This window comes from Marmota marmota, unplaced genomic scaffold, assembly GCF_001458135.2.
Source record: "Marmota marmota marmota unplaced genomic scaffold, marMar, whole genome shotgun sequence".
Classification (NCBI taxonomy): domain Eukaryota; kingdom Metazoa; phylum Chordata; class Mammalia; order Rodentia; family Sciuridae; genus Marmota; species Marmota marmota.
Genome location: NW_025999876.1, coordinates 298 through 25,758, shown reverse-complemented (window position 1 = coordinate 25,758; position 25,461 = coordinate 298). Strand labels below are relative to the sequence as shown.

Sequence of the window (25,461 nt, the reverse complement as noted above, 5' to 3'; positions counted from 1 at the left end):
AGGAGTTCAGGGTGTACATGGTTATAATGTTCTGTGAACTCAAGGAAGATATAAGAGAGCAAATGCAGGCAGTGAAAGATCACTTTAACAAAAAGCTACATAAACAAACACAGGAAGCAAAAGATCATCTCAACAGGGAGACAGAGGTTCTAAAAAAACAAACAAAAAACAACAACAACAATAACAAAAAAAATCCAGAAACAATAAACCAAATTGCAAGCTCAAATTAAAGTATCACCAACAGAATAGACCACTTGGAAGATAGGACATCAGACAATGAAAGCAAAATATATAATCTTGAAAAGAACAGAGGCCACACAGTGATAATGATAAGTAACCATGAGCAGAACAGTCAAGAAATATTGGACAGCATAAAAAGACCAAATTTAAGAGTTATTGGGATAGAAGAAGGCATAGAGGGCCACATCAAAGGAATGAACAATCTATTCAATGAAATAATATCAGAAAGCTTTCCAAACATGAAGAATGAATTGAAAATCCAAATTCTAGAAGGCTACAGGGTGTCAAATATAAAAAGTCACATCAGATCCACACCACGGCACATAATAATGAAAACGCCCAATATACAGAATAAAGAGAATTTTAAAAGCCACAAGAGAAAGAAATTAGATTACATATAGGAGAAAACCAATTAGGATAACAGCAGATTTTTCAACATAAACCCTGAAAGCTAGAAGATCCTGGTACAATATATATCAAGCTCTGAAAGAAAATGGGTGCCAACCGAGAATCTTGTATCCAGCAAAATTAAGCTTTAGACTTGAAAATGAAATAAAAACCTTCCATGATAAATAAAAGTTAAAAGAATTTATAGCTAGAATACTGGCACTGCAAAACATCCTTGGAAAAATATTCCATGAATAGGAAGTGGAAAAACAACAATGAAAATCATCAGAGGGTGGTAGTAGTACCCTAAAGGAAAAACTAATCAAAGAAGAAAATCAAGTCAAGTTAAATAACAAAAATAATCAAATATGGCTGGGAATACAAACCAGGTCTCAATAATAATCCTAAATATTAATGGCTTAAACTCACCAATCAAAAGACATAGGCTAGCAGATTGGATTAAAAAAAACAAGATCCAACAATATGCTGCCTCCAGGAGACTCATAGGAAAAGACATACACAGACCAAAGGTGAAAGGTTGGGAAAAATCATACCACTCACATGGACTTCAGAAGCAAGCAGGGGTTTCTACCCTCATATCAAATAAAGTAGACTTCAAGCCAAAGTTAATCAAAAGGGATAAAGATGAACATTACATATTGCTCAAGGAAACCATACACCAACAAGACATAACAATCATAAATATATATGCCCCAAACAATGGTGCAGTTATGTTCATCATACAAATTCTTCTCAAGCTGATTTGTAATTAATTATTTATTAATTAATGGGGGTTGGACCCAAGGTTGAGTGCAGCAAGGTGGCCTTGGAGGAAGTGAATCTACATGCCACAGATTGTCCTTCCATAAGCTCAGGTAGGTCTTCTCCTTGCACCATGCTCAGTAAGTTTTGTTTTGGCACCATGAGGCTTAAATTTCATCCAGCTCTATCTCTGCTGCTGCTGCTGCTGCTGCTGCTGCTGCAGCAGCAGCAGCAGCAAGCTGTGATGTCAAGGTGAGACTTTCCTTCCCCCACCAATATTGGGATGTATTGGGCCTGAGGCAACCACTTTTACTTCTGCTCTAGGGCCACCCATAATACTGCATATCCTACACTTCCATGTACTACTGGACAGAAGAGCCAATAGCTGACTAGTAGGTGGTGAGTCAGCCAGGAGCCAATCACTGCTGGCCTAGCTGATTCTATCCAACAAGAGGCTATGCCCCCCATAAACAGTTCTGTTTATTGATGTTGCCTGGTAACGGCTATTTTTCCGTGGAGAGATACTAATCTCGCAGCAGCTATACTGTTGGGCGCTTTGCAGCCATTTAGTTCAGCTAATCTTTAGTTTGAAGAATCCGAGTTGGAGGCAGAGGAAGCCCCCATGGGGAGCGAGTATCCAATGCCTCACAATGACCTTGGTCTGGAGGAAAATTGTTGCCTACCGTTTGGAAAATAAGATTTACAAATTTCACGAGGCTGTCAGAAATGGTGACTTACCTCGAGTGAAATATTTCCTAGCTTGTGGACGTCACGTTGATGACACGGACAGAAAGAACAGGTATGGGATCTGGGAAGTCAGGGGCTGAAGGACAAGGGGCCAACTGGGGGAAGCAGGGTAATGGGTCTTCTCTATTGAAGCTGTGCCCATGGGGGCAGAGCAGGAGGGAGACCAACCCTTCTTTCAACAGGATACTTGACTTTCATACCCCCATGGAGGCTTCTGTACCAGGTACCTGCAAACCTTGGAGGTCTAGCACCCAGGCAGACTTAATGAGCAGTAAAACAAAAACAAATCTGTAGCTGGTTTCCCAGGGTCATATAATTCCAAATTGTCAAACTAATTGTTTAACGATTAAGTACATACAGCAGTTTATTGTTAATGTACACACTTTCACAAGTAGGTCACATACATTGTAGAAAAATACAAAATGAGAAAAAAATATTACTCATAATATAGCAACAAGAGTGCTAAAAAAATTCTTCAAATATAACCCACTATCTGTTGTCTACTGAGGAACCTTTATTAGAACTCTTTGAATTAAGAACATGGATCCACGTTTGTTGTTGTTCTTTTGTTTTTTACCTTAATTCACACTAGTACATTTAGGAGGAACACTTTCACTCCTCACTAGATATTACTTATTTCTCACATGCTTAATGCAGTAGTTCATCAAATTCTGAAGGACAAGTTGATGTCATCTTCATTAGCCAACCAACTTCATAGCAAGGCTTGTTGAGTAGTCCTGAATTTTTTGCAAATATTTCATTCACTTAAGTTACTTTTAAAGAGAGCAGACAATAGAGTTTACTGGCAGCTTTCCCACTTTCCAAGCATCAAACACATGTTGCTTTTCTAATTTTGTACATTTCAGGCAGATTACACTTAAAAAAAATGTGCCAAAAGCTTTCTGCACAAAATTGTTGATTCCCCTGTTCCAATATACTTTCTGTAGTTATCTCTTACTGTTTATTTGTTTATTTAAACAGAGAGAGCAGACCATTGGTCCACAGGATCAGGCAGTGCAGGCCTTCAGTCAGAAGAACAAGAGAGCAGCAAACAGAAGGTTCCCAGGCTGCACAAGCTGCCTGCTTCTCCCCTAATGTCCCTTGCTCTGCCTTGTTCTCAAGGGACAAAGGCTATCCATAGTAGGTCTGTGCCCTGGTGACAGTGTTTGTGAAAAGGAATATTCATTGTCTCCAATGTGTGAGCTCTTTCTATGGCTACTAATTTCACAAAAATTTTAAAATAAAAAATTAATTAAAATATCAGGGTTATAACATTTTTTAGTCCCACCTGCATGCAGTATTTAAGATCATGATGACACTACAAAAATGTTTATGTAGATAAAGTCTTGCCAATCTGGGTATCAAAATACATTGTAAACTTTTACGAATTACTTCTTTGCCAACAGCCAAAATATAAGTGAGTACATCAGGATAAAATACAAAACATGAAAATATCTGAAAGTATATTTAATATACTAGAATACTTTCTAAATGTTGCACAGAACTTACCATCAAATCATCTATTTGAGGAGTGAGTCTTAAGTAGCTGAACCTTAAGCTGCAGAGTAAGTACAACTTCTCTGCATCCTCAAAATTTTGTAGCTCTGAAATATATTTCATTTCTTGTTAAATTAAATTCCTTCTCTTACCAGAAGCACAAATATTTTTTCCTATGTTCATATGTTACTTGAGCATCTGGACTTACATTGTCCAATGTAAGTCATTTTGGCTTTAGCAAACTGAAGGCCATGCATTCAATCCTCAGCACCAGAATTAAATAAATAAATAAAAGATTTTTAAAAAGGTGGGAAAAATGGAAGTCTTCTTTTCAGTTCTTTCTTTCTTAGGAACGTTCTTGCCAATATAAAATGTATAAAGAGGCATTTGTGTTTTCTTCTAGTACATTACTATGTAGAAGCAAGGGGAACTTTTCATCTGTGCTTATAGATATTATTACATTTCTTATAGATAAGTTTTATTACATACATGCAATTATAGGTTACTAATTCTGTGGCATGCTGATAAAAAAGAGAACAAGTAATAAAAGATTATTACTACTGCCAAATTATTGCTTTCCTTCATAATTTTTGCTTTAAAAAACTGAACTCAAGTATACTTATCTGTTCTTTTATTTTATTCATTTATACCCATACTCTGAATACCTAGGATGTAATTGACATAATGACTCTTAAGACTCTTCCTTAAAAGCTTTATGTTTGATTAATCAGAAATTTAAAACTTCAGAGATAGGACTCAATTTCAAGTAAAACTTTTCCTCTTCCATTTCAAACAGAAGCACTCTGGTGGTAGGAAATTATGAACTGCCCATTTTAAAAGTTAAGACAGTGTTAAAAACTGAACATTGGAAATACCTGATTTATGTATATCCTGTAAATCTAAATATTGAATAGATTGAACCATGCTAATTCATTTGAGTCCTACATTTCCTTTAGCTTTAAATTACTTTAAAAAAAGAAAAGCAAGGATTACTATGGTTTTAATTTGGTCTTTTATTATTGTTTTATCGTTCATCTCTCCTTACCTATAGTGTTTTTAACAACTAAAATTAATTTAAATGCCACTCATATGACTATAACCACTGTAGACCCCTTGTGTGTATCACATTTCACTTAAGGTAAGGTACTGTGTGATGGTCCTTTATTTCATGTATGAATAAAAAAATTGAATGCTGCCATTATACATGTAGTGGCTTTCCAATGTCAGTGATGTGAAAATGATAGAAAAAAAGAGCATCTAAGACTCATTGAAATACATAGTCCCTACAAGATATTTGTAAAATCACTATAATAGGACTTCTTCATTAAGTGAAATACTCTGTTGATTCATAGTAATAGTAATAATTACAATAGCCAACAATTAATGAGCTGTTGCTTGTGCTAGAAACTGTTCAAACATTTTACATAGATTTTAATTTTAAGCATCACACTATCATCCCAGTAGGTAACTACTAATTTTAATCAGTATTTTATTGGAGATAAAATTGATGGATAGGAGAACTAAATAGCATGTCACAGAGGTTAAAGTAGAATTCAAGCAAATGTTGAGCTAAATTCAAGGTCTATGCTCTTTCTAGGCAAGTAGAACACTCTGGGATGGGATATAGCTCCATGGTAGAGACTTTATCTAGGAGGCTCCAGGTCGTGGTTTCTATGCCAGCACCTAAAAAACCAAAATAATCAAAAATAAAAGATCAATGGGACCAGACCCAGTAGCTTATGCCTATATTTCTAGTTACTTGGGAGAATGAAGCAGAAGCATTGCAAGTTCAATGACAGCCTGGGAAACTTATGGAGACTCTGCCTCAAAATTTAAAAAAAAATCATAATAATAAAAATGGGCTTAGGATATTGCTCCTGGATTAAGTGCTCCTGGCTTCAGTCCATAGCAGTATCCAAAAAAGACAAAAGAAAAGGTCAACAGAATAGGCTGCTCATTTATTAACTTAGTGTGTACTAACAGCTAGTAAATATACTTTCTTTAGAAAATAATAGAGGATTTGCATACTATTTAATGTTGATAATTGCATAAATAATCATGTATTTTGAGAGGATGCTTTATGAACTTCTAACAAAGCCTCTTGCCTTCATAGGACTGCTCTACATTATGCCTGTGCCTTTGGCCACCCAGAACTGGTGGCTTTTTTAGTGAAGAAAAATTGTAATGTTCACCTCTGTGACCGTGATGGCAACACACCATTGATGAAGGTAGATGTAGCCAAGGATATCTGCAGAAAAAAAAAATGATAGAAATGCTTAGAAGAAAAATTGATTAATTCTATTTAATATGATTAATTAGTAAAACATATGAAATGTTTTTCTTGGATTGTCAAAATTTACAGTTTATTTCTTGGTATAAACCCAACAGGCCCTACAATATCTGGAAGAGAAATGTGCAACTATCCTTCTAGAAAATGGTGCTGATCCAAATGCTCACAACAACCAAAATGAAACTCCTCTTCACTTTGCTCTTTCTCTGAAGAAAACATCACTAGTAGAAAAACTGCTTTCACTCAATGCAGATATAGAAGCCAGAACTACGGTATATACCAAACATGATTATTTCCAAAATATTTAAAATATGTTTGTTTTAAGTGTGACATTTTTCAACAAATGTGGATTTTTAAGGAGGGTTTTCTTGATCAGAATAATAACAGTTGTTGAAATTTCTGTCCATCTTCTTCATCATTTTTATCTCATGAATTTATTTAATTTACATCTAAGCATTGTGTCCATATTTAAAATTAAGATGACTGATGCAGAAATCTGGAATCCAAGCTTCTTTTAAGAACCAAATGAGGTCCCCTTTGAGCCATGTTACTTGTGGTGTGGTGGGCAGAGAGTGCCTCCTACATAGCATAGATGAGTGTTCTGTAGTTTGCGGCTGGCAAAATGTAGCATTTGCTCAGATGATCTATTTTTCCTCAATAAATAAATATATAACTCTTGTATTATAGTATATTTTTATAAAGAATTCATACTTTTCTTGGTATTTTTATCAATTAAAAATAATTTGGATTGTATAACAAACTATAAAAATCTTTGAAATGGGATTAAATTTTAGAATTTAGAAATTGGCAATTTTCTTTCTTTTAAAATTATTAGTATAGTTTTATAATTATATATGGTACTTTGTTTACTTTGACAAACTTATGTGCATGCATGGGCCCCGAGTTTCCTCTCTTTTGTTCCTCCTTGGATTCTTGTTGATAGTTCAGGGGATTTATCTCCTCACTTGTTTGGGTTAAAGTAATGTCAGGGAATGTTTAGTTCAGCAATACATTTTTTAACCTGTGAACTCTTAGTGTCCCTGTGGCTTCTCAACACAACATAGAATAGGGTTGAAAGAAACAGTAGTGATAACTGTTCCAAATAATATACCACAGAGTTAACGTTAATACCTAGATCCTGCTCTGATATCTCAACATTAATGTAGCCATAAAGAGGAGTAGTGAATTTAGCAATTGTCAAATTATAAACAATAACCATGAACTAGCTGTGGCTTTAAAGCCAATAGCAGGTGTCAGTCATATAACCTACAATACTAACGATTGTATTAGCATTAAATGTGGGGGACAGGAGCTACAATGTTAAAAATGCAGTTAAGTAAGAAAAAAGAAATGTCTTACAAAGTTAGTTAAGATTTATAAGAAAGTGAACAGAGAGAGTGCAGAAGATATTTGGCAGTAATATTTAGAAGAAGATAAGGAAAATAGAAGAAAAAAGGTATTGGGAGAGAGGGAGAGAGAACAATAGAATTTGGTTGTTACCAGAAGATAAGATAGAATGAGAGGACTGGGATGGTTATGCAGTCGTGGAGCACTTGCCTAGCACATATGAGGCACTGCATTTGATCCTCAGCACCACATAAAAAAATAAATAAATAAAATGAAAGTATTATGTCCATCTACAACTAAAAATTATGTACTAAAATTATGTATAACTTTTAGTTATGTACTGATAGAGCAAAGGAAGTGGATGTTAACCTCTTCCTGCTTTTTTTGTTACTAGTTGGAGTGGCCTAAGATTGAAGCTGTTTTACGTAAGAGGTATTTTCTTCTTTTCTGCATGAAGGGAGATGAGTTAGTAGTGTCCATTAGGACCAGTTTGATGCACTCCTGGGCTACCACTTCTGCAGCTTTCTTTAAGGGATGTTCTACCTGCTGGCACTGAGATCTAGTTGGCCTCAGGTCTAATTAGGTTTTGTTGCACCTGGCTTTCTTTGAAGAAACTAGATTGACCTACTCTTAGGCTACACAGCAGCCAATTTCTTCAATGGATCTGGTTCTCAGAAGCCTCCCAAGAAATCTAATTGTGGTTCATAGGGGATGATTCTACACTCACTGGAGCCCCAGAGCATAGCCTTTCTGGATTTAGTCCTTGACTGCATTGCCCCTCAACGACTCATATTGTTGGCCCCTTTCAAATGGTCTTTCAGCTGCCAAACACAAAGGAGAAATGAATAGAACTCCCCTTTCCCCTTCCAACAGAGCATGATTTTTAAGCATCTAGTGCAGTCTCTGGATCACATGAGTTTAGGCAGTGTTTCTGATGTGAGATTTCTCTGAATCAAGACACTCCAAAGATGCAGCTTGCAATGCAACCTCCTTTACTCCCCCTTGTAAGTCAACAAGTCTGTGCCAAATCCATTTCTGGCAGCCATTGGTCATGGGAAATGGCACTTTCTTTCTTCAGTTTTTTTTTACACTCAAATTTTGGAATCCCTAAGTTTCTTTGAATGTCCAATATTTAATTTTGGTGAAATTTCTCCTTCACCTACCTAGGCTGAGAAGCTGTATACCCACTTATTTGGTCTTTTAACACAGCACAGCTTGGAATGCAGCTTCCTTTATTCTGCTATCTTCCATTTCTCATAAATTAGAATTTTAAACACATTTTCTTATGTATACTATAAAAATCATATTCCCATTGGAATTTTTAAAGCCTGTTTAGGTTACACATTGTTATAAATAAAAAAATTATTCACACTGCAAGCAATACTATCTCTTTCTCTTCAGTTTTGTCCCTTAAAAATGCAATAGATTTAGTATCTTTCATTATGCAAAAAACAATTTATCAATATAGATCACTATGAAGCTCATCAATATGAAAAATTTCTGACTTACATTTTGCCTCAATTTATAAATTGTTTTAAGTAGCAACTAAAATGGCATAAGAGTAAAAGAATCTTGAAAACCAGATGTTCATTAGGGTCCCAGATTTACCATTAAAACTGAGGATATATGTTATGATCTTATTTTTATTAGATTGTAATAGTTATACATAGAAGTTGAATACATAGTAGTATATATAGTCATTGTTATACTTAGTAGTTTTGTCGGGTTTATCCCAACAAAATTATACATGCATGGAATTTGATTTCAGTTCAAGATTCAATTCCTTTCCTGACCCTCTCTCCTTCTGTCCTTCCTGTCCTCCATTGTTCTCTTTCCTCTACTCTGATAGACATATGCTCCCTTCTCCATTTAGTTTTGATTGGTTCTTTTTACTTAAACAGAAAGATGACATTTCCTGTGGTATATTTGTATATGCACATAACATAATTTTTGAAGAGTTCATTATTTGTTGACTCTCCTTTGTTATCCTTCTACTTGGCCCCTCCATCTTCTCCTACTACACTACTGATCTTCCCTGTATCTTTTTGATATCCTATCCTTCCTTCCTCCTTTTCTTCATTTTATCCTAGCTTCCACATATTAGAGAATACATTCAACCTTTGAGTTTCTGAGTTTGTCTTTTTTCACTTAACATGATATTCTCCATTTCCACCCATTAACTAACAAATTCCATAATTTAATTATTCTTTATGGGTGAGTAGAATGACATTGTGTATACATACAACAATTTCTTAATTTTTTCATCCATCAGTGGGCATCTGGGTTGATTTTATAATGTAGTCATTAAGAATTGGACTACTATAAACTTGAAGTAGCTATATCACTATAGTATGCTGATTTTAGTTCTTTTACAAAAATAACCAGGAGTGAAATATCTTGGTTCTATTGTGGTTTGATCCCTAGATTTTTTTAGGAATATTCAAACTGCTTTGCAGAGTGAACATACTAGTCTTCATTGTTTCCAACAATGTACAAATGTTCCTTTATCCAAACAACCTTGCCAGCATTTATTGTTGTTTGTATACTTGCTCATTACCATTCCAATTGGAGTGATATTAGCCCTTATTGTAGCATTTCTCTGATTGCTAGAGATGTTGAACATTTGTTTATATATTTGTTGTTCATTCATTTTCTTCTTTTGAAAAATGTCTCCTCAGTTCTTTTTCCCATTTATTGTAATAGGTTGTTTTGGGGGTATATTGTTGTCTGTGTTATATATTCTGGATATTAACCCCCTATCAGTTGAGTAGCTGACAGACTTTCACTGATTCCCAGGGAGAATATATTTTTGATTTCATCTTTATAACATGGAAGGTAAATATTTTTTATCTAATAATAGCAGAAAACAAGATTCAATTCCTTTCCTTTAAGAAAAAAAGCAGCATAGTCTACTCAAAGTCTATTCTTTCAATTCAGAGCCCACTTCTTTTGTGAACAATTTGGAGCAAAAGTGCCTGATATTGGTATGTGGGATTCTGACACCATAAATGGAATAGAATCAAGAGGACTTGAGTAACATGAAGAAAAAACTTCCATGTTATTGGAAAGTGTATACCTGCAACTTTAGTTCTTCACATGTAAATGTTTGCTATGAAAAATCAATGTCAAAGAAGTGTTAAGCAATAGTAAAGATATTTCTGTAGTACTGGATATATAATACACAGTCTTGTAAATATTCTCTAACAGTGAATCAAGGAACCTTTCTGATAAGGGTTGGTATTTCTGGAAAAGTTTGTATTCTTTGATATGTAGATTAATAAACCCTGATATAGAGTTAAAAATTTGGCTTATTAAATAAAATATTTAAATCCTTTACTAATTGTTTTAGGGTACAGGGCTATTGAGAAAAGAGGTCTCTGTCTTCAAGAAATGACTAGAGTTTATGTGGCCACTCTAAGTAGAGGAGAGACATTGCAAAGTTAAGGGTCGGAAAATATGAAAGTGAAATGAGATGAGAAGGAAGAGATTACTCTTAATTTACATTATTTGTTATATTCTTATGTTCAGACAGCACTTTGTAAGAGGTTCAGTTCAGTTGAATAATTTTGTAAAATTTTTGTTGTTTTCCAGAGGGGCTATACACCACTTTTACTTGCCATAGAGCAAAACAGACAGCAGATGGTTGAAACATTAATTCAGAACAAAGCAAATATACATGCAGTTGACCAGAAGGGAAGGTATGGTACTTTATATATATATTATTTATATAGTAACAATCACTCATGGAAAAATGACTAGTTTAATGGGAAGGTCAATATTAACATATTTAGAAAAGAGTGATATAAAAAACAAACCACAGTTAAGGTAAAAAATCAATTATTCAAATTGAGAAATACAAATAAGTATATTAATATGATTCAAAATTATTGGCAGATATTAGTTATTGGTTTATTGCTCACATGATTTTGTATTAACTAAAGAGTTTTACTATTACTATTAGTTTTGTAAAATATGGAGTTTTAGTTTACATTTTGGTTTCTATTATATTTTTAACTTCTGCATCTGATTTATTTTTCTTTTGGAAAAGATGTATTGATCATAAATAGGCATTGGAAATTATTTTTTTATTTGGTTGACTGTTCTAAATTACTTTCCTTGTAGAATATTGATGTTAGTTTATTCCTAAGTGTTTATTAATTGCTACTGCCAAATGCTGTTCATTTTTATCATATTTTGGTGCTTTTGCTTTTAATTGGAAGGTACAGAGGGAAGAAAGTAGCTTTAAAGGAATAAATATTTTCTTTAATAAAGATAAGACATAGGCAGGTTTTAAAGAGAAAAAAAAAGCCTTAGATTCTCACACAATTGGATTTTATTCCTAGCTTTTGTAGTACATCACCTTAAAAACAATACTTATGACTAAATATATTTCCTGATATGAAAAATAGGATAATACATGCTTGAAGGATGATTGTGAAATTGTACATATTGCATTGCATTCAATGTTTAGCAAATACTTATTAGTACCATTAATTGAAATAATGACTATTATTTTATTGTTATTATTAGTGTGCAAATAGCCTTTTCTGCTTGACCTTTAGCTGACTGTGAGTTACATTACATTGTTTCACACTAGGAAGGAAATGGAGCTTTCTTCAATGAAAGTTTTACCAATTTCAGTTAAATGACCTCATCATAGTTACTGTCCATTGAAGGATTTTAAGTTTGTTAACATCTCCCTCATTGGGAAAAGAGATTTTCTTTTTTTTCCTTTTAGACTTTGAGATGATTTGCAAAAGTGAATATTTGTTCTCTTAGATGTTTATGTCTATTAATATCTGTAAAGTAAGATGTCAAATTGAGAAAATATTATAAATTAGCTCTTTGAATAACTTTATTAAAATACTTAAAGTTGACGTTATCTCTCTTATTATAGAACAGCCCTCATGTTTGCTTTGGAACAAAAATCAAAACACGTAGTTGAGATGCTTCTTCAGAGTGGTATTGATGTCTCTGCTGCAGATAACTTTGGGCAGATGGCATTAGCTTATGCTATTGCTAGTGGTGATACTAAGTAAGTATTTACATTAAAATACTAATCAATATTGATTGGAGGCTGAAAATAATTAAAAAACTATTGCATTTTATACATGAGGTGAGATTTTATAGTACAGCTATATGTGGAATGATAATGAGTTAGAGTTCATCACCCAGGAACCCTGCAAAGTCTAGACAAAAATAGTGATGAATGTAAGAGTCTTCTCAGAGGTTCCTTTCTTCACCCACCCCCTTTTTTTTTACTTTTTCCCTTACACATGCTAGTAAGTTGCTCTACCACTGAGATACATCACTAGTCAGCATCTTAGGATTCTTTAAAAAAAACTTTGTCATTATGATTCCCAGTCTTATCTCTTTCGTTCCAAGTATAACTCCTAACTGTGGAGTAGCAATAGTGTCACACTTTGATTTTTATAATTAGCCATTTGGGTCTTAAAATGCCCAGTTGAGCAGAAAATATTTTTACTCTCCTATGAAAGTTAGCTTTTCTACCACCCTTCTTTAATTTCCCAAGGACCTGAGAATTTCCTTAAAGTCTAAAGAGCAGGTGGAAGGACTTTTAAAATGTTAATTTTTCTCTGTCAGTTCTGTTGCTGTGGTGTTGCTGTTAGAACTGGCTCTTCAGTCTGGTGATGAGTAACTTTTACTACAAAATGTCCTGATTGATCCCAATCCCTGAGTATTCATGGTAATGCACACTTAGATTTAAAAGTTACAACGCTATTTTTAGTTCATATATACATATGCTTGTTTATTCAGCTATTATTCCCAAACAGCAGAATTCTGTTTTGGCAACTTGGCCTCCTAGCTTTAGCCACACACATATTAAGAACTCTGGCCCTGTCCCACAACTCAAACCTTTATGTGGAACAACCCCCATGCATTATCCTTTGAGGACTTTGTCTTTTCTTGCATAAACTAATCATTCAGAACTATCAGATAGCTTCAAATAATATCACTGAAGAGATGAGAATTTCCAATCATCTTCCCTAAAATATGTGTTCCTCGAAACCTCTCATCCCTTGAAGTATATTTTCTTTTACTGCAGGAGGCCCAATATTAAGTTTCCCAGGTTGGGTGTGTCTAGTGATTTGCTTTCCAAAGTAAGAAAATTTCCCAAACTATTGCAATCAGTCTAAAGTTTTCAGCATATATCAAGTTCTCCCTTACAAGGAAGAGATAAGTTCTCTGAGCTTAAAGTAGATTCATTGAATCTAAGAGCGCTAAGCCCCATTATGACTTATTAGTATCCATGTGTAAAGAGGATTTGGTCTTCCAAGTCAGTTAGAGGTCGACATGGAGATTTAGCTTCCTCTAAAAATTATCCATTGATTCTTTTCAATTAGGTGGAGAAGAAATAGTAGCAGTCCAAGCCAATTCTTGGCATTGGTTAATTTCCCATTTTTGGTGTTATTGATTAGTTTCACAATAGGGGATGAATATATTCTCTAAAGAGATATGATACTTAAAAATAAATTGTTATAAATTATTTAATGTCTAATTTGCCCTGAGACATAAAGCACAAAAAAGACTACAATCAATAACCAAAATTAGAACTCAAAAGCATTTTTCAGTAATTTCAACACTTGAATATTAGAACCTGTGAAGAATACACATTGGTTTATTTGGGATTCCAATTATAGTTGACTAAAAAGATCAAATTATGCCATTATTTTCCTATTTCTTTTGACGTGTTTTAATATTACCTCATAGAGTCTTCCTAACAACTTTGTAAACTAAAGTGGTACAACCCTTATTTTTTAGAAGAAGCCCTTAATTTTAAGAGAAATTAATTGTGCAAGAAGAAAGAGCTATTATTTACATGACATTTTCTGAGTTCTAGCTATATCAGTTAATATACTTACCTATATTGTTCTCAATTCATGATCATTTTATCTTACTTTGTTTTCTTAATATAAGCTTATGAGTGCAATGGCATGTGTATTTACCACAGCTACTTGGGGGAGAGAATGAGGCAGGAGAATTCCTTGAACCAAGGAATTCCAGACTAGCCTGTGCATCATTGTGAAATCCCATCTCAAAAACAAAAGAAAACCAAACAATTTACAAATAATTGTCAAGTTAATAAAATGTCTGGGCTTACAAATTTGAAGTGCATATTATAAAGTTCTGATATAAGATCTAATATTGTTTAAAATACTATTATATATTGAATGTTTGGTTATTGTTTTTATACCAATATTAAAATGCTAATTTGATTCATTTTTTATCTATAGCCTGAAGGAATTAATTCTTCAATATATGAAAGTAGAATCTAAACATCCTGAAAATATCAACCCAGGTAAGACTTCTGAAAGTGAATTAATCATGGTATTCATGGCTTATATAAGAAAAGTAAGAGTATGCCAGGTGCAGTGTTGGCAAGCCTGTAATCGGGTGGCTCAGGAGGCTGAGGCAAGAGGACTGCAAGTTCAAAGTCAACCTCAGCAATTTAGCAAGGCCCTAAGCAACTTAGCAAGACACTTTCTCAAAAATTACAAAAGGACTGGGATGTCTGTGAGTGGTTAAGCTCTCCTGGGCTCAATTCCTGGTACCTAAGTAAATAAATAAGAGTAAGAAAGTTTGGACTGCTAAGGAGCAGTGGAGAAATTAATGTGTTACATTCATATTGTTCTTAATATTTTTATTAATAATCTAGAATTCATGATTATTTAAGCCATTAATTGTAGGAAATTTATAATCTGAAATGATATTGTCTGAAGTAATTTTAGGCTAACTTAATCTTGGCCCCTGAAATCTTATATTTATGTGCATAAATAAGTAAAAAAATTCAAATTAGCATGTTGTCTTTCCTATATAATGACATTGTAGCAAAGTGGACTTGTAATAAAAACAGATGTTCTATTTTTACTATAGATATCAACTCTTACTGTGTATACAAATTCGTGGATTTTACAGTGATATTTCCATACATATGTAAATAGTACTTGAATCCCAAACCACTTTCCCTACTTCCATTTCTATCTGTCCCTTCATTTTTTCATCCCTTGTTACCTTCCCTCTTCCCTAATAACCCCTTTTCCATTTCCTAGTCATTCTTAATTTGTTTTCAAATTGCACATGTTATAGAGAATGTGATATTTGATTTATGTTTCTGACTTATTCTGCTTAACATAATAGCCAGCCTTTCCATCCATCTTAAGTTTTTGTCTTTGTTTCTTTCTTTTCTCTTAAAGGCTTGAAATATACCATTTCATGTTCCCTGGCCTTCAAAGTTTCTGTTGATAACTCTTATGTTCTTCTTATGAGTTTATTCTATAAGTGCTTTGGCCTTTTTTACATCTTGCAATGTACTTTTGGCAATTTTTATAAACGAACGTGGAGAAGTTCTATTCTGGTCATGTCCATTTGGTGTTCTAAATGCTTCCTGTATCTGGACATCCATAACATTCATATTTTTGGGTTTTTTTTTTTTAGTTTTTGGCAGACACAACATCTTTGTTTGTATGTGGTGCTGAGGATTGAACCCGGGCCGCATGCCAGGCCAGTGTGCTACCGCTTGAGCCACATCCCCAGCCCCAAGGACATCCATAACATTCAAAAAATTTAAGAAATTTTCTGCTATTTTTTTCTCCAAATAAATTGCATTGCCTATAAGCCTGTACTAATACACCATTGTCTATGTTCATAATTCATGAGTTTAGTCTATAAATCAGGTACCAAGGACTTTGTATATTCTGTTTCTTCTTCTTTTTGTTGTCATAACTAACTAAACGTGACATTCATCATTGCCTTCCAACTCTGACATTTTTTCTTCTGATTAATCTAGTCTATGATTGAAACTTAGATTTATTTTTTTTAAATTTGAAATATTAAGCTATTTATTTCCAAGATTGCTGTTTGATTTCTTTTCGGAAGCTCTATTTTTGCACTGTTCTCTAATGCCTTGTAAAGTTTTTATTACTTTATTTATCTTCTATTTGTATCATTTTTGAATTCATACATTATTTTTAATCTTTTTAAATCCTTTTTCTGGCATTTTGTCTACTGCAGTGTCATTGGAATCAGTTGCTAGGGAGTTATGAACTTTTGGAGGATCCATGTTACCTTACTTGTTCATCTTATATTTGTGCTAAATTTTGTGCATCTGTGGGGATGTATGTTTCTTCCACATTTATGTGAGAGTCTTCTTAGGAAATAACCTTCTCTTGATGATGTATCCTGGGCTATTGGTTTATTTTGTCAAGATTATTTCCAAATTATAGACTTTGTATTATAGACTTTTATGTTTTACCTGACTGTGATTCATGGATTTTGTCACAGTTTGTACTATCATAGCCTGAAGGACCAACTTTCTTTGTCAATCTTGTGAGAATGGAGTCACATGATGTAGGCAGTGGATTATGTGGGCTGCATTTTTTGTGGTCATTACTGTAGCCTTGTCAATAATTTTCTGTCTGCAAAGGCACGGGAGAGACCTAGTGCCACAGTCCAGCTGGGCAAAGTAACTGAGAGGTGACAAGCAACTGAAGGTTGAAGCGGTAACTGAAGGTAACTGAAGGTAACTGCTTTATTGTAGAACAGCAGAAGTATATATATCTAACTGATTTACATAAAGCATGACTCAATCAGCATCATCCAATCATAGCATTGCTCCCCTACAGATACAGCAATCAGCCAATAAGGAGTCCCCACCATCTTGATGACTCAGTGGCATTGCCTCACAAGCCACTCCTCCTGGCAAACTGCCAGGCACCATCTTGACATGGTCATGGCCTCCAACAACCTAGGCTGAGGTGCTGCTTGGTGCAGACTTCATACCTGCAGAACTCTGTAAACAGAGTTGTTTCACCTACCTGCTCATGCTATGAGGGTGGCTGCCAAACACTGGATTATAGTACATTCGATCCATACCAACATGGGTACATGTCAGCTGGGGGCTTTTATTTACCCTGTTATTTGACTTGAAGTACCTGCCAAGTTATAAGTGGGAATGTACGTCTTCGGTGGAAAGTATGATGCATTTTTTCTTACCTTTGCTGTGGGTTTTAGAAGTTGCAAAGTACCTGCCAATGTGTTCAAGGAATGGGGCTGGATCCCCAATGCAGATGGAAGAAGACAAACAACAATAATACAGCATGAAGGCAAACTAGATATAGGTATACAGAAACAATCAAAAAAAAAAAAAAAACAAAACAAAAAACACCAGTAACAACAGAGAAGAAAAGGATAAAATATTTAGGATCTACTAAATTGTTAAAGGTTCATAAAAGTAAAATTAATTTTAAAAAAAGGAAAAATGAGAAATTAGAAGAAAATTTAAAAATTCTATTAAATTATGACAATAAGATAAAAGTAATGAAACAAAATGACAAAGTAATAATTAAAAAGAAAGAAACACAAAGCAAAATCTAGTCAAGAATTTCTTCTACATGAGTTGTATGTGCACACACTGTCCTAGTTTTGCCCAGGGCAATTGTCAATGCCTGCATAGCAGCAAGCCCTTCATACCTGCAGAGCTTTGGCATTATGAGGGTTGTGCCAGAAAGTCATATATTCTGCCTGTAGAACTATAGTCTGTGTGGGCTGGGGATGTGGCTCAAGCGGTAGCGCGCTTGCCTGGCAAGCGTGCGGCCCAGGTTCGATCCTCACCACCACATACAAACAAAGATGTTGTGTCCGCCAAAAACTGAAAGAAAAAAAAAAAATTAAAATTTTCTCTCTCTCTCTCTCAAAAAAAAAAAAAAAGAACTATAGTCTCTGTGCCCAGGGATGTGGCAAATGTCTGAACTCCAGTATCTACCCAAAATGTGAATGTGAATTGAGATTGTTCCAAAGAGCAAATGTATTTTCTAATATTTTTTTCTATAAGTTGAATGTATTTAGTAAATAAAAATTAGTTATTTGTGTCACTAAAAATGAGTTGTCTCATTAAAATGAGGTGAAATACTCTGTGGCATTTTTAAACTATTTTTTGCATAAATATGTAATTAAATTATTCATTTGTGTATTTTCAATTTCTTCAACTTATGAGAATAGCCATATTCTATCGCTTTGATCTTTATCACCAATTTGGAGGTGACTGTCTTGCCATAATACTTATTAACTGTTAATGGTCAGCTCAGTGAGTATCTTTTTTTTTTTATTATCTAGTAACTTTTTGTGTTCAGTACTGTAATCAAATCTAGGGCATTATGCATCCAGGTAAGTGCTCTACCACTGAGGTATATCCTTGGTCCCTAATACATAGTTTTAAATTCACAGAAAAATATGGAAGGTACAAAGATATTTTCTTCTGTACTTCCTTTACTTTCACAGTACTCCTCCATTATCAATGTCCACTACTAGGGGCATACTCTTGCTAACAATGATGAGCCTACACTTATACATTATTATCACTCACATATTTAATTTATATTAGGATTCTTTCTTGGTGCTATACAACTGTGGTTTTTAGAAAAATGGATAATAGCATGTATTCATAGTTGTAGCTTCAGAAACAAAATGTTTTATTGTGCTTATCTTCTTCCTAATCACCTCAACACACATGTAACCCCTTCCAACTACTTATCTCTATTATATCTGGAATATTTTTTTCCAGAGTAACCTTATATTTGGAAAAGTATAGTATATTTAAAATATTAAAGTTCCAACGTAATTAAATCTAGTCATTTACAAAATACTTTTTAGTTTTTCTTTCTTTTGTGGTGCTAGTGATTGAATACATTACATCATGTGATATAGGCACATTGTCTATTAGTGGGCTTCATTTATAGCCCTTGTTTTCCAATTTTTGTTCACCAGTATAGGACATGAGGGCATATGGATTACATGCAGAAAAAGCAGGAAGTCTATAAAGATTTGCCACATAATGAAAAGGATTGAAAAAAAAATTGGATCATGCTGTACAACACAGTGCTAACTGTAACATCCTACTCTACTGGGACCAGATAAAATCGTCTCAGTGGAATCTGACAATCTCAAGAAGTCATAGTTTATAACAATGGTCATCAAAAAGTATTTTACAGCCTTGCCATAGGAAAACTTTCTTGAAAAAGAGTAGTAAACATGAATTAAAATTATCTCCTCTTCAGTTGTCAGAATGAATCTTTGATGGTTTGGATGTGAGGTGTCCCCAAAAAGCTCATGTGTGATATAATGCAAGAAGGTTTAGAGGGGAAATGATTGAGCTATGAGAGTCTTAACCCAGTCAGTGAATTAATCCCCTGATGGGATTAACTGGGTGGTAACTGAAGGCAGGTAAAGTGGGGCTAAGGATGTGTGTCAATGGAGGTTTGCCTTTGATATTTTATATCTGGTGAGTAGAGTCTCTCTCTGCTTTCTGTTCAACAAGTGAGCTGCTTCCCTATGCCTTACTCTTCCACCATGATGTTCAGCCTCATCTGGAGTCCCAGGGAATGGAGTTGGCAGTCTATTGACAGAGACCTCTTAAACCTTCAAATAAACTCTTTCCCCACTATAATTGTTCTGGTCAGGTCCTGTAGTCACAGCAATAAAAAATCGGACTAAAACAGAATCTCAATGAAATTTGCTATGTATATTTATGACTGCCCCATACTGAATCTCATCAACATGTATGTCCCCAAGGTACTAATTTTTTTTTTTAAAAAAGGATATAAATAACAGTTCAGGACAGTAGATGAAAGGAAACAAAGCAAGGGGGGGGGGAGAAAAAGGGTATCTACTGGGGACTGAATTTAAAAGAAAAAACGAAGCTGTAGAATTTGATCAAAATGAATCCTAATGTTTAAATTAAAAGAACCAATAAAAACAAAGAAAAAATAATTACATTGCCACATGCTTGAGGTAGTATATTGAGTAAAATAATTTCATAAGTGCTTTAAATTTAGCAAATCCAACATTGTCTAAAGTTATGTCCCCTTCTTTGTATAAGCCCCTTCGGATTTATTCATACTATATGCTTTACGTTTTTGCCATTACAAATTAATGACGTACTTCAAATAATCTAAAAAGTAATTCTAATATTTTCAGAGAAGAGTATGAAATCAGACTATTTAATTTTAACAGAACTGACATTCTTTTAAAATTTTTGTTATTTTTATTACTATTATTATTTCACTTCTAGGAATCGAACCCAGGATTCATGCATTCTATGCAACACACTACCATTAAGCTCCATTCTGTATCCTATCAGTAGATTTTCTCTTGGGGGAAATGCCAAAAGAGTAACATTGTTTTGTTTCATAATTTAAGTGCATTGGAAAGGACTTTTTTTCTCATCAGAGAGACAATGGTTGGCACATTCTGAAAACATAATAGTTTACTTTAATCCTTTCTCATATCAGCTATTTCTACATGACAACTTGCTGCTACCTCCCTAGTACTTCTAAGTTTTCCTATGACAACAAAGTATATACCAGAATGTACAAACTCTCAAGGATTTCATCTTTTTAGTGTCCCCCCCCTCACTGCCCACATTGGAGGTAATGCCTTGTTTATATGACACATAAGAGAGAAAGCATCTGGAAATAAGAGAATAATATCTTCACCAGAACAGGATTAGTGAGGGTTAACATATCAATTTCTATTTAGCTCTCCTCATATTTAACCTGGAATGTCTATGTAAGCATTCCAGTTCCTGGTCTGTTTTCTTGAGTTTTGCCATGCAGCAAAGTACACTGTCCATGCATCCACCTTCCTTGTGGTAAAGGGTTTCATTTTAACCTGAGCAGTTTTGACTGAAAATCTGGAGCGATTGTGTATCATAACAGCCTAAGAATATTCTCTGATAATTATTCCTACTGCAATTAGTCCAGAAAAATCATGCTATTTGTTTGACACTTTCATCTCTATGCTCCTGAATCTGCTAATGATATTGTTTTCTGTCCATCTTGTAACTTTTAGATAAAAGTACAGTCATGGGACTGTTTACTTTTACTTTTAGGTATCAAATTTTGATAAATCCCATGCGTCTTCCTTGCATTTAAAAAGTGCAAAGTATGGGACTGAAGAGTTCTTAATGCATTAATTGCCTATCAGAAATATAATTAATATTCATTCTAGAAAAGGCTCCATATATGGGCCTAGAAGAATACTCTATAAAAAAGCATCAGACTCATACACTTTTAATATTTTATATTTTCTATTGTTGATTAAATATGTATTTTACTCTTTTCTTTAATAGTGGATGAAGATTCTACGGATGACAATTTAAAAAGGTAGGATTTTATAGAGTAAAAAAAATTGTATGGTAGCTAATTATAGAATGAAGATGAAAGGAACAAATATTTTTTGAGTGTTCCAGTCTAGGATAGACAATTGCATCTAACACTTGTTTGTTAAAGTCATCGAAATGACTTTGAAAGTGTCTGTGCTATTATAACCTGTTATTTACTAATTAAGCAGTTCTCACTCATTCATAGAAGTTGACTAATTGTCCCATATTCCCACAATTAATAAGTACCAGGCCTGTAGTTACTGTAAGCTTGCCTGGCTGACAACTCCATTGTATTGCCCTACTGTGTAGGTTGATGCCAGTGCTGTACTAGAATCAAGAAGCAGGTCTGTATCATCAATTCAGAAAGTCAAAGTCAGTTGTGTGTTAATTCTGACTCATAATTTACCTGCGAAGCCTGGGTATAGAGTTTGTCCTGATATTTTTGACAGTTTCACTGATAAAAAAATTTCTTTTTTTGTACATCAAAGATTTTTAGGAAAAATCTCACAAAGCTGTGGTATCATGTTTTCTTCATAAACAAGAACAGGCTAGTCCTGGAAAGGAATCATTTTACTTGAAGTTAAGGATACCTTTGTGTAAACCATGTTATATTAAATATATTAAGGCTCCATATGGAGAATATTTTAATTGATATCTCTACTTCCTGATTTCCCAGTTTGGTTTCCTTCAGTATTCTACCCCACGTATCTTTGACCTCTGTTTTTATAAACTGTTTTATAAATCAAGAGCTACATTTTCCTTCAGGCTACTACCCCTATTTACCTTTATGAAGACTTTTTTCTTTATAATCTTGTTTTCTTTTTCTATGATTAAAATCTTTTCTTGAATTTTTATTTTTATTTTTTGTTGTGCTCTCTTTATTTTTTTAAAGTTGTGTCAATTGAATATTCATTTTTTCCTATTGACAGAATCAAAAGCTCAAAGAATTTAAGAATTTTAAGGAATTTTCACCTATCAATGTACCCTCTCACCCTTCAATATGTATTTGACATGCTGGCCAAATGATGGTCATGATGATGACCCTGAAACGTATAGATATGAAAGGGACTTTTGTGGATATAGAAAGGAATAGCAATAAGATTCAAACTGAGGTTCCTTCATGCTAACTCAGTACTTTTCCTGATTATCATTGTGTAGTAAATGTGTTCATAACAGGTTAGGGAGTGTCTGTAGAAACCCAACTAAAGTGGATAAGACTGGGATTACTAAGTAAGCCCAGTAATAGAGTATCAGAGTGACACTAACAAAGGGAAGGGCAAAACTGAAGAGAAACAGCACTGTGTTTACTAGAAATAAGGGTTGTAGAAAATTGACCAAAACCTTGGGGTTTATGACCAGTTTGATTAACACAAAATGGATATTAAGGACATAGAATATTGGAAGCTGTCTAGAAAGGCCTATTAAAAATAAGATTTGAAGGAAGTCCTGATAGGTTGTTATTTTCTTGTTTGTTTAACTGGAAGAAGTGACAAAATTCAAGGTTTTTTTTTTTTTTTTAAAAAGATGTTAATATCATTTGAGCCATGGGAAAAGTCTCCAGAGTTCAGAGATCTGAGAGTGGCTTAGGGACTCTAAAAACCCAGGAGACTAGAATTTGTTGGACACATGGATCTACAGTCTAGCAAGTGTCCATTCTCCTCTACTTCTTTTCTCAACTCATTGATGTCCTTCTTATGTGCACATATAGTAGATCATGAAAATAATTGGCTGGCAAAGTCATCGAAGAGCTTCAGTTAGGTAGTTGGTAAAATGTTTATGCTAAGGCCTGTGACTGAGACTCCATTCAGTTTGTTTCCCACTAGCAGAAGGAACTGTGACTCTTGGTCCTTTGAGTATAACTTGTATCAGGAATCTGCATCTTCATACAATGTAGGTTTAAAGTTTGGAGGGTCCCACTGAGTCCTGCAGATGAGAGAATGGGGAGTGGAATCCCAGAGGAAGGAGGATATTTAGATAATATTTAGGGAAACACAGGTATGATTACCAGTACTCTGTTTTTCTAGCAATCTTTTCCCTTGGGTATCTGAGGGCCTGTAAAGGTTATAGGTGCTTGCTAGTTTATGTAGATTTGAATAAAGTGGGATTCATAATACATTTATAATAAGTATTCTCAATAACAACATATACATTCATTTCTTGACTTTGAACATTCAGTGTTCAAATTTTTTTTTAAGGTTTCTTTCATGTTTTCTTTTTCTTTTTTTCTTTCTTTCTTTTTTTCTGGTATCAGGGATTGAACTCAGGGGCATTTGCCTACTGAGCCATTTCCCTAGCCCTACCTTTAATTTTATTTAGAGATAGGGTCTCAGTGAGTTGCTTAGTGCCTCACTTTTGCTGTCTTCTTTTTGTTTTTGTTTTTCTTCTTTACAATGGGGACAAAACCTAGGGGTGCTTGAACACTGAGACACATCCCCAGCCCTATTATTTTATGTTTGGTTTTGAGACAGAATGTCACCAAATTGTTGGGGGCCTCACTAATTCACTGAGACTGTCTTCAAACTTGAATGCTCCTGCCTCAACCTCCCAATTTGCTGTGATTACAAGCATGCATCACCACACGCTGCACAATGGGGTATTTTCAGTAGGTGATATCCATGCTGAAGAACTAATACCGCCATTTTAAACTACCTTACTTAGTCTTTGATCCATGGATAACCAAGAGAGAAGGCACTGTTTCTTGTTACCTTGTCTTGGGTTATAAAATGGGTGTTCCACTTAAGGTTAAAAAAAAAAGTGTGTGTGTTTGTGTGTGGATGTGTGTGGATGTGTGTGGCAGCTATTAATTGGATTTTAAGTTCAGCCTTCAAGACAGGCAGTTTCTGAGAATAAGTTTATTCTCAAGTTCTGCCAATACATTCACTGTCAGTCTGAAATGGAATTAAGACTACCATCATTGAATATCTCATAGTTTAAAAAAAGTGAAGGCAGAAAGAGCTTTATAAAACAGAGGTTATGTTTTAATCATATCAGTCAAGAAATACAATTTAATAAAGTTAAATCTAAGTTTTTACTAGAGTTTATTAAAAATACTATCCAACTACTTTATTATACATTTTTGCTTTACAGGATTTCTAATAAAACTGATCCTGATGATCATTGTCTCACCTTGGATGAGGCCAAATATAAATATTATGACAAGGTAAAGTGATCTTTTGTGAAATTAATTTTCTTGTTCTGAATTTTTGGTTTTGAGGTGTTAAAACTTAGCAATGGTTTTCTGATCTATTTTATGCAGACAAAACCATTTTAAGAGAATTATGTTGATATTTTTTAACTTGTACAAATGCCAATGTTCCCTTGAGGAGTTTAGTTTGGTGGGGGATGGAAGAAACATTGTACTGGTAAATACATATTGATAGAAAAATTGCATCAGGAATAAATTTCTTATTGCAGAAGCAATAGGAAATTTGGTCAAGGATTTTTTGTTAGATTTACATTAGTGTGACTTTTAAATCATACTTACATGATTTATAATATTCATGCCCAAATTATTTTTTGTAGAATCATGAAATTTCTTTTATGCCTTTAATTTGAAATAAATAAGGCACATTGGATAGAGGTTTTTTTTTTTTTTAGACCCTTTATATTTTACTCAATATATTTCTAGGAGACTTTTTTCATTATTTCTATCCTTGGCTCCATTTTTACACTAAAGTAACATTAGAAATTATGGAAACATACAAATTTAGAATAGGTATATTAATGTTTAGATTAGGGGCTGCAGTTGTAGCTCAGTTATACAGTACTTGCCTAGTATGGACTGTGAGGCAAGGGGTTCACTCCTCAGCATCATATAAAACTAAGTAAATAAATGTACAAAAATATAATAACATTATAAAAATGTTTGCATTAAAAAGGGATTTCTTCATGCCTTCTGACTCTTTCCACTAAGAGTATATTTAAAACTCTTTATCTAATTGAAATATAGATGTCTTGTGAAAAATAATAACCACTACTGGAAGCATAGACTCTCAATAACCATATGATAAGA

At 34.0% G+C, this 25,461-nt stretch overlaps 1 protein-coding gene across 13 annotated transcripts in view; it reads left to right on the top strand.

The window, feature by feature from the left end:
* The window catches only part of LOC107160700 (putative ankyrin repeat domain-containing protein 19), a 43,345-nt gene extending 18,197 nt beyond the window's left edge, over nucleotides 1–25,148 (top strand). For 5 of the 13 annotated variants that reach the window (XM_015507341.2, XM_015507340.2, XM_048786954.1 and 2 more), the window contains 5 exons: nucleotides 5,747–5,861; nucleotides 6,022–6,195; nucleotides 10,862–10,968; nucleotides 12,168–12,305; nucleotides 14,527–15,524. In XM_015507341.2, coding sequence (XP_015362827.1) covers nucleotides 5,856–5,861; nucleotides 6,022–6,195; nucleotides 10,862–10,968; nucleotides 12,168–12,305; nucleotides 14,527–14,818 — 717 coding nt within the window. In that variant the 5' untranslated portion in view covers nucleotides 5,747–5,855 and the 3' untranslated portion in view covers nucleotides 14,819–15,524. Of the gene's footprint in view, nucleotides 1–5,746; nucleotides 5,862–6,021; nucleotides 6,196–10,861; nucleotides 10,969–12,167; nucleotides 12,306–14,526; nucleotides 15,525–15,727; nucleotides 15,785–16,303; nucleotides 17,383–17,999; nucleotides 18,933–21,416; nucleotides 21,451–24,536 lie in introns of those variants that run through there. The other 8 variants (XR_007341895.1, XM_015507348.2, XM_015507346.2 and 5 more) reach the window with 7 other exon arrangements.
* Nucleotides 25,149–25,461: the final 313 nt, after the last annotated feature.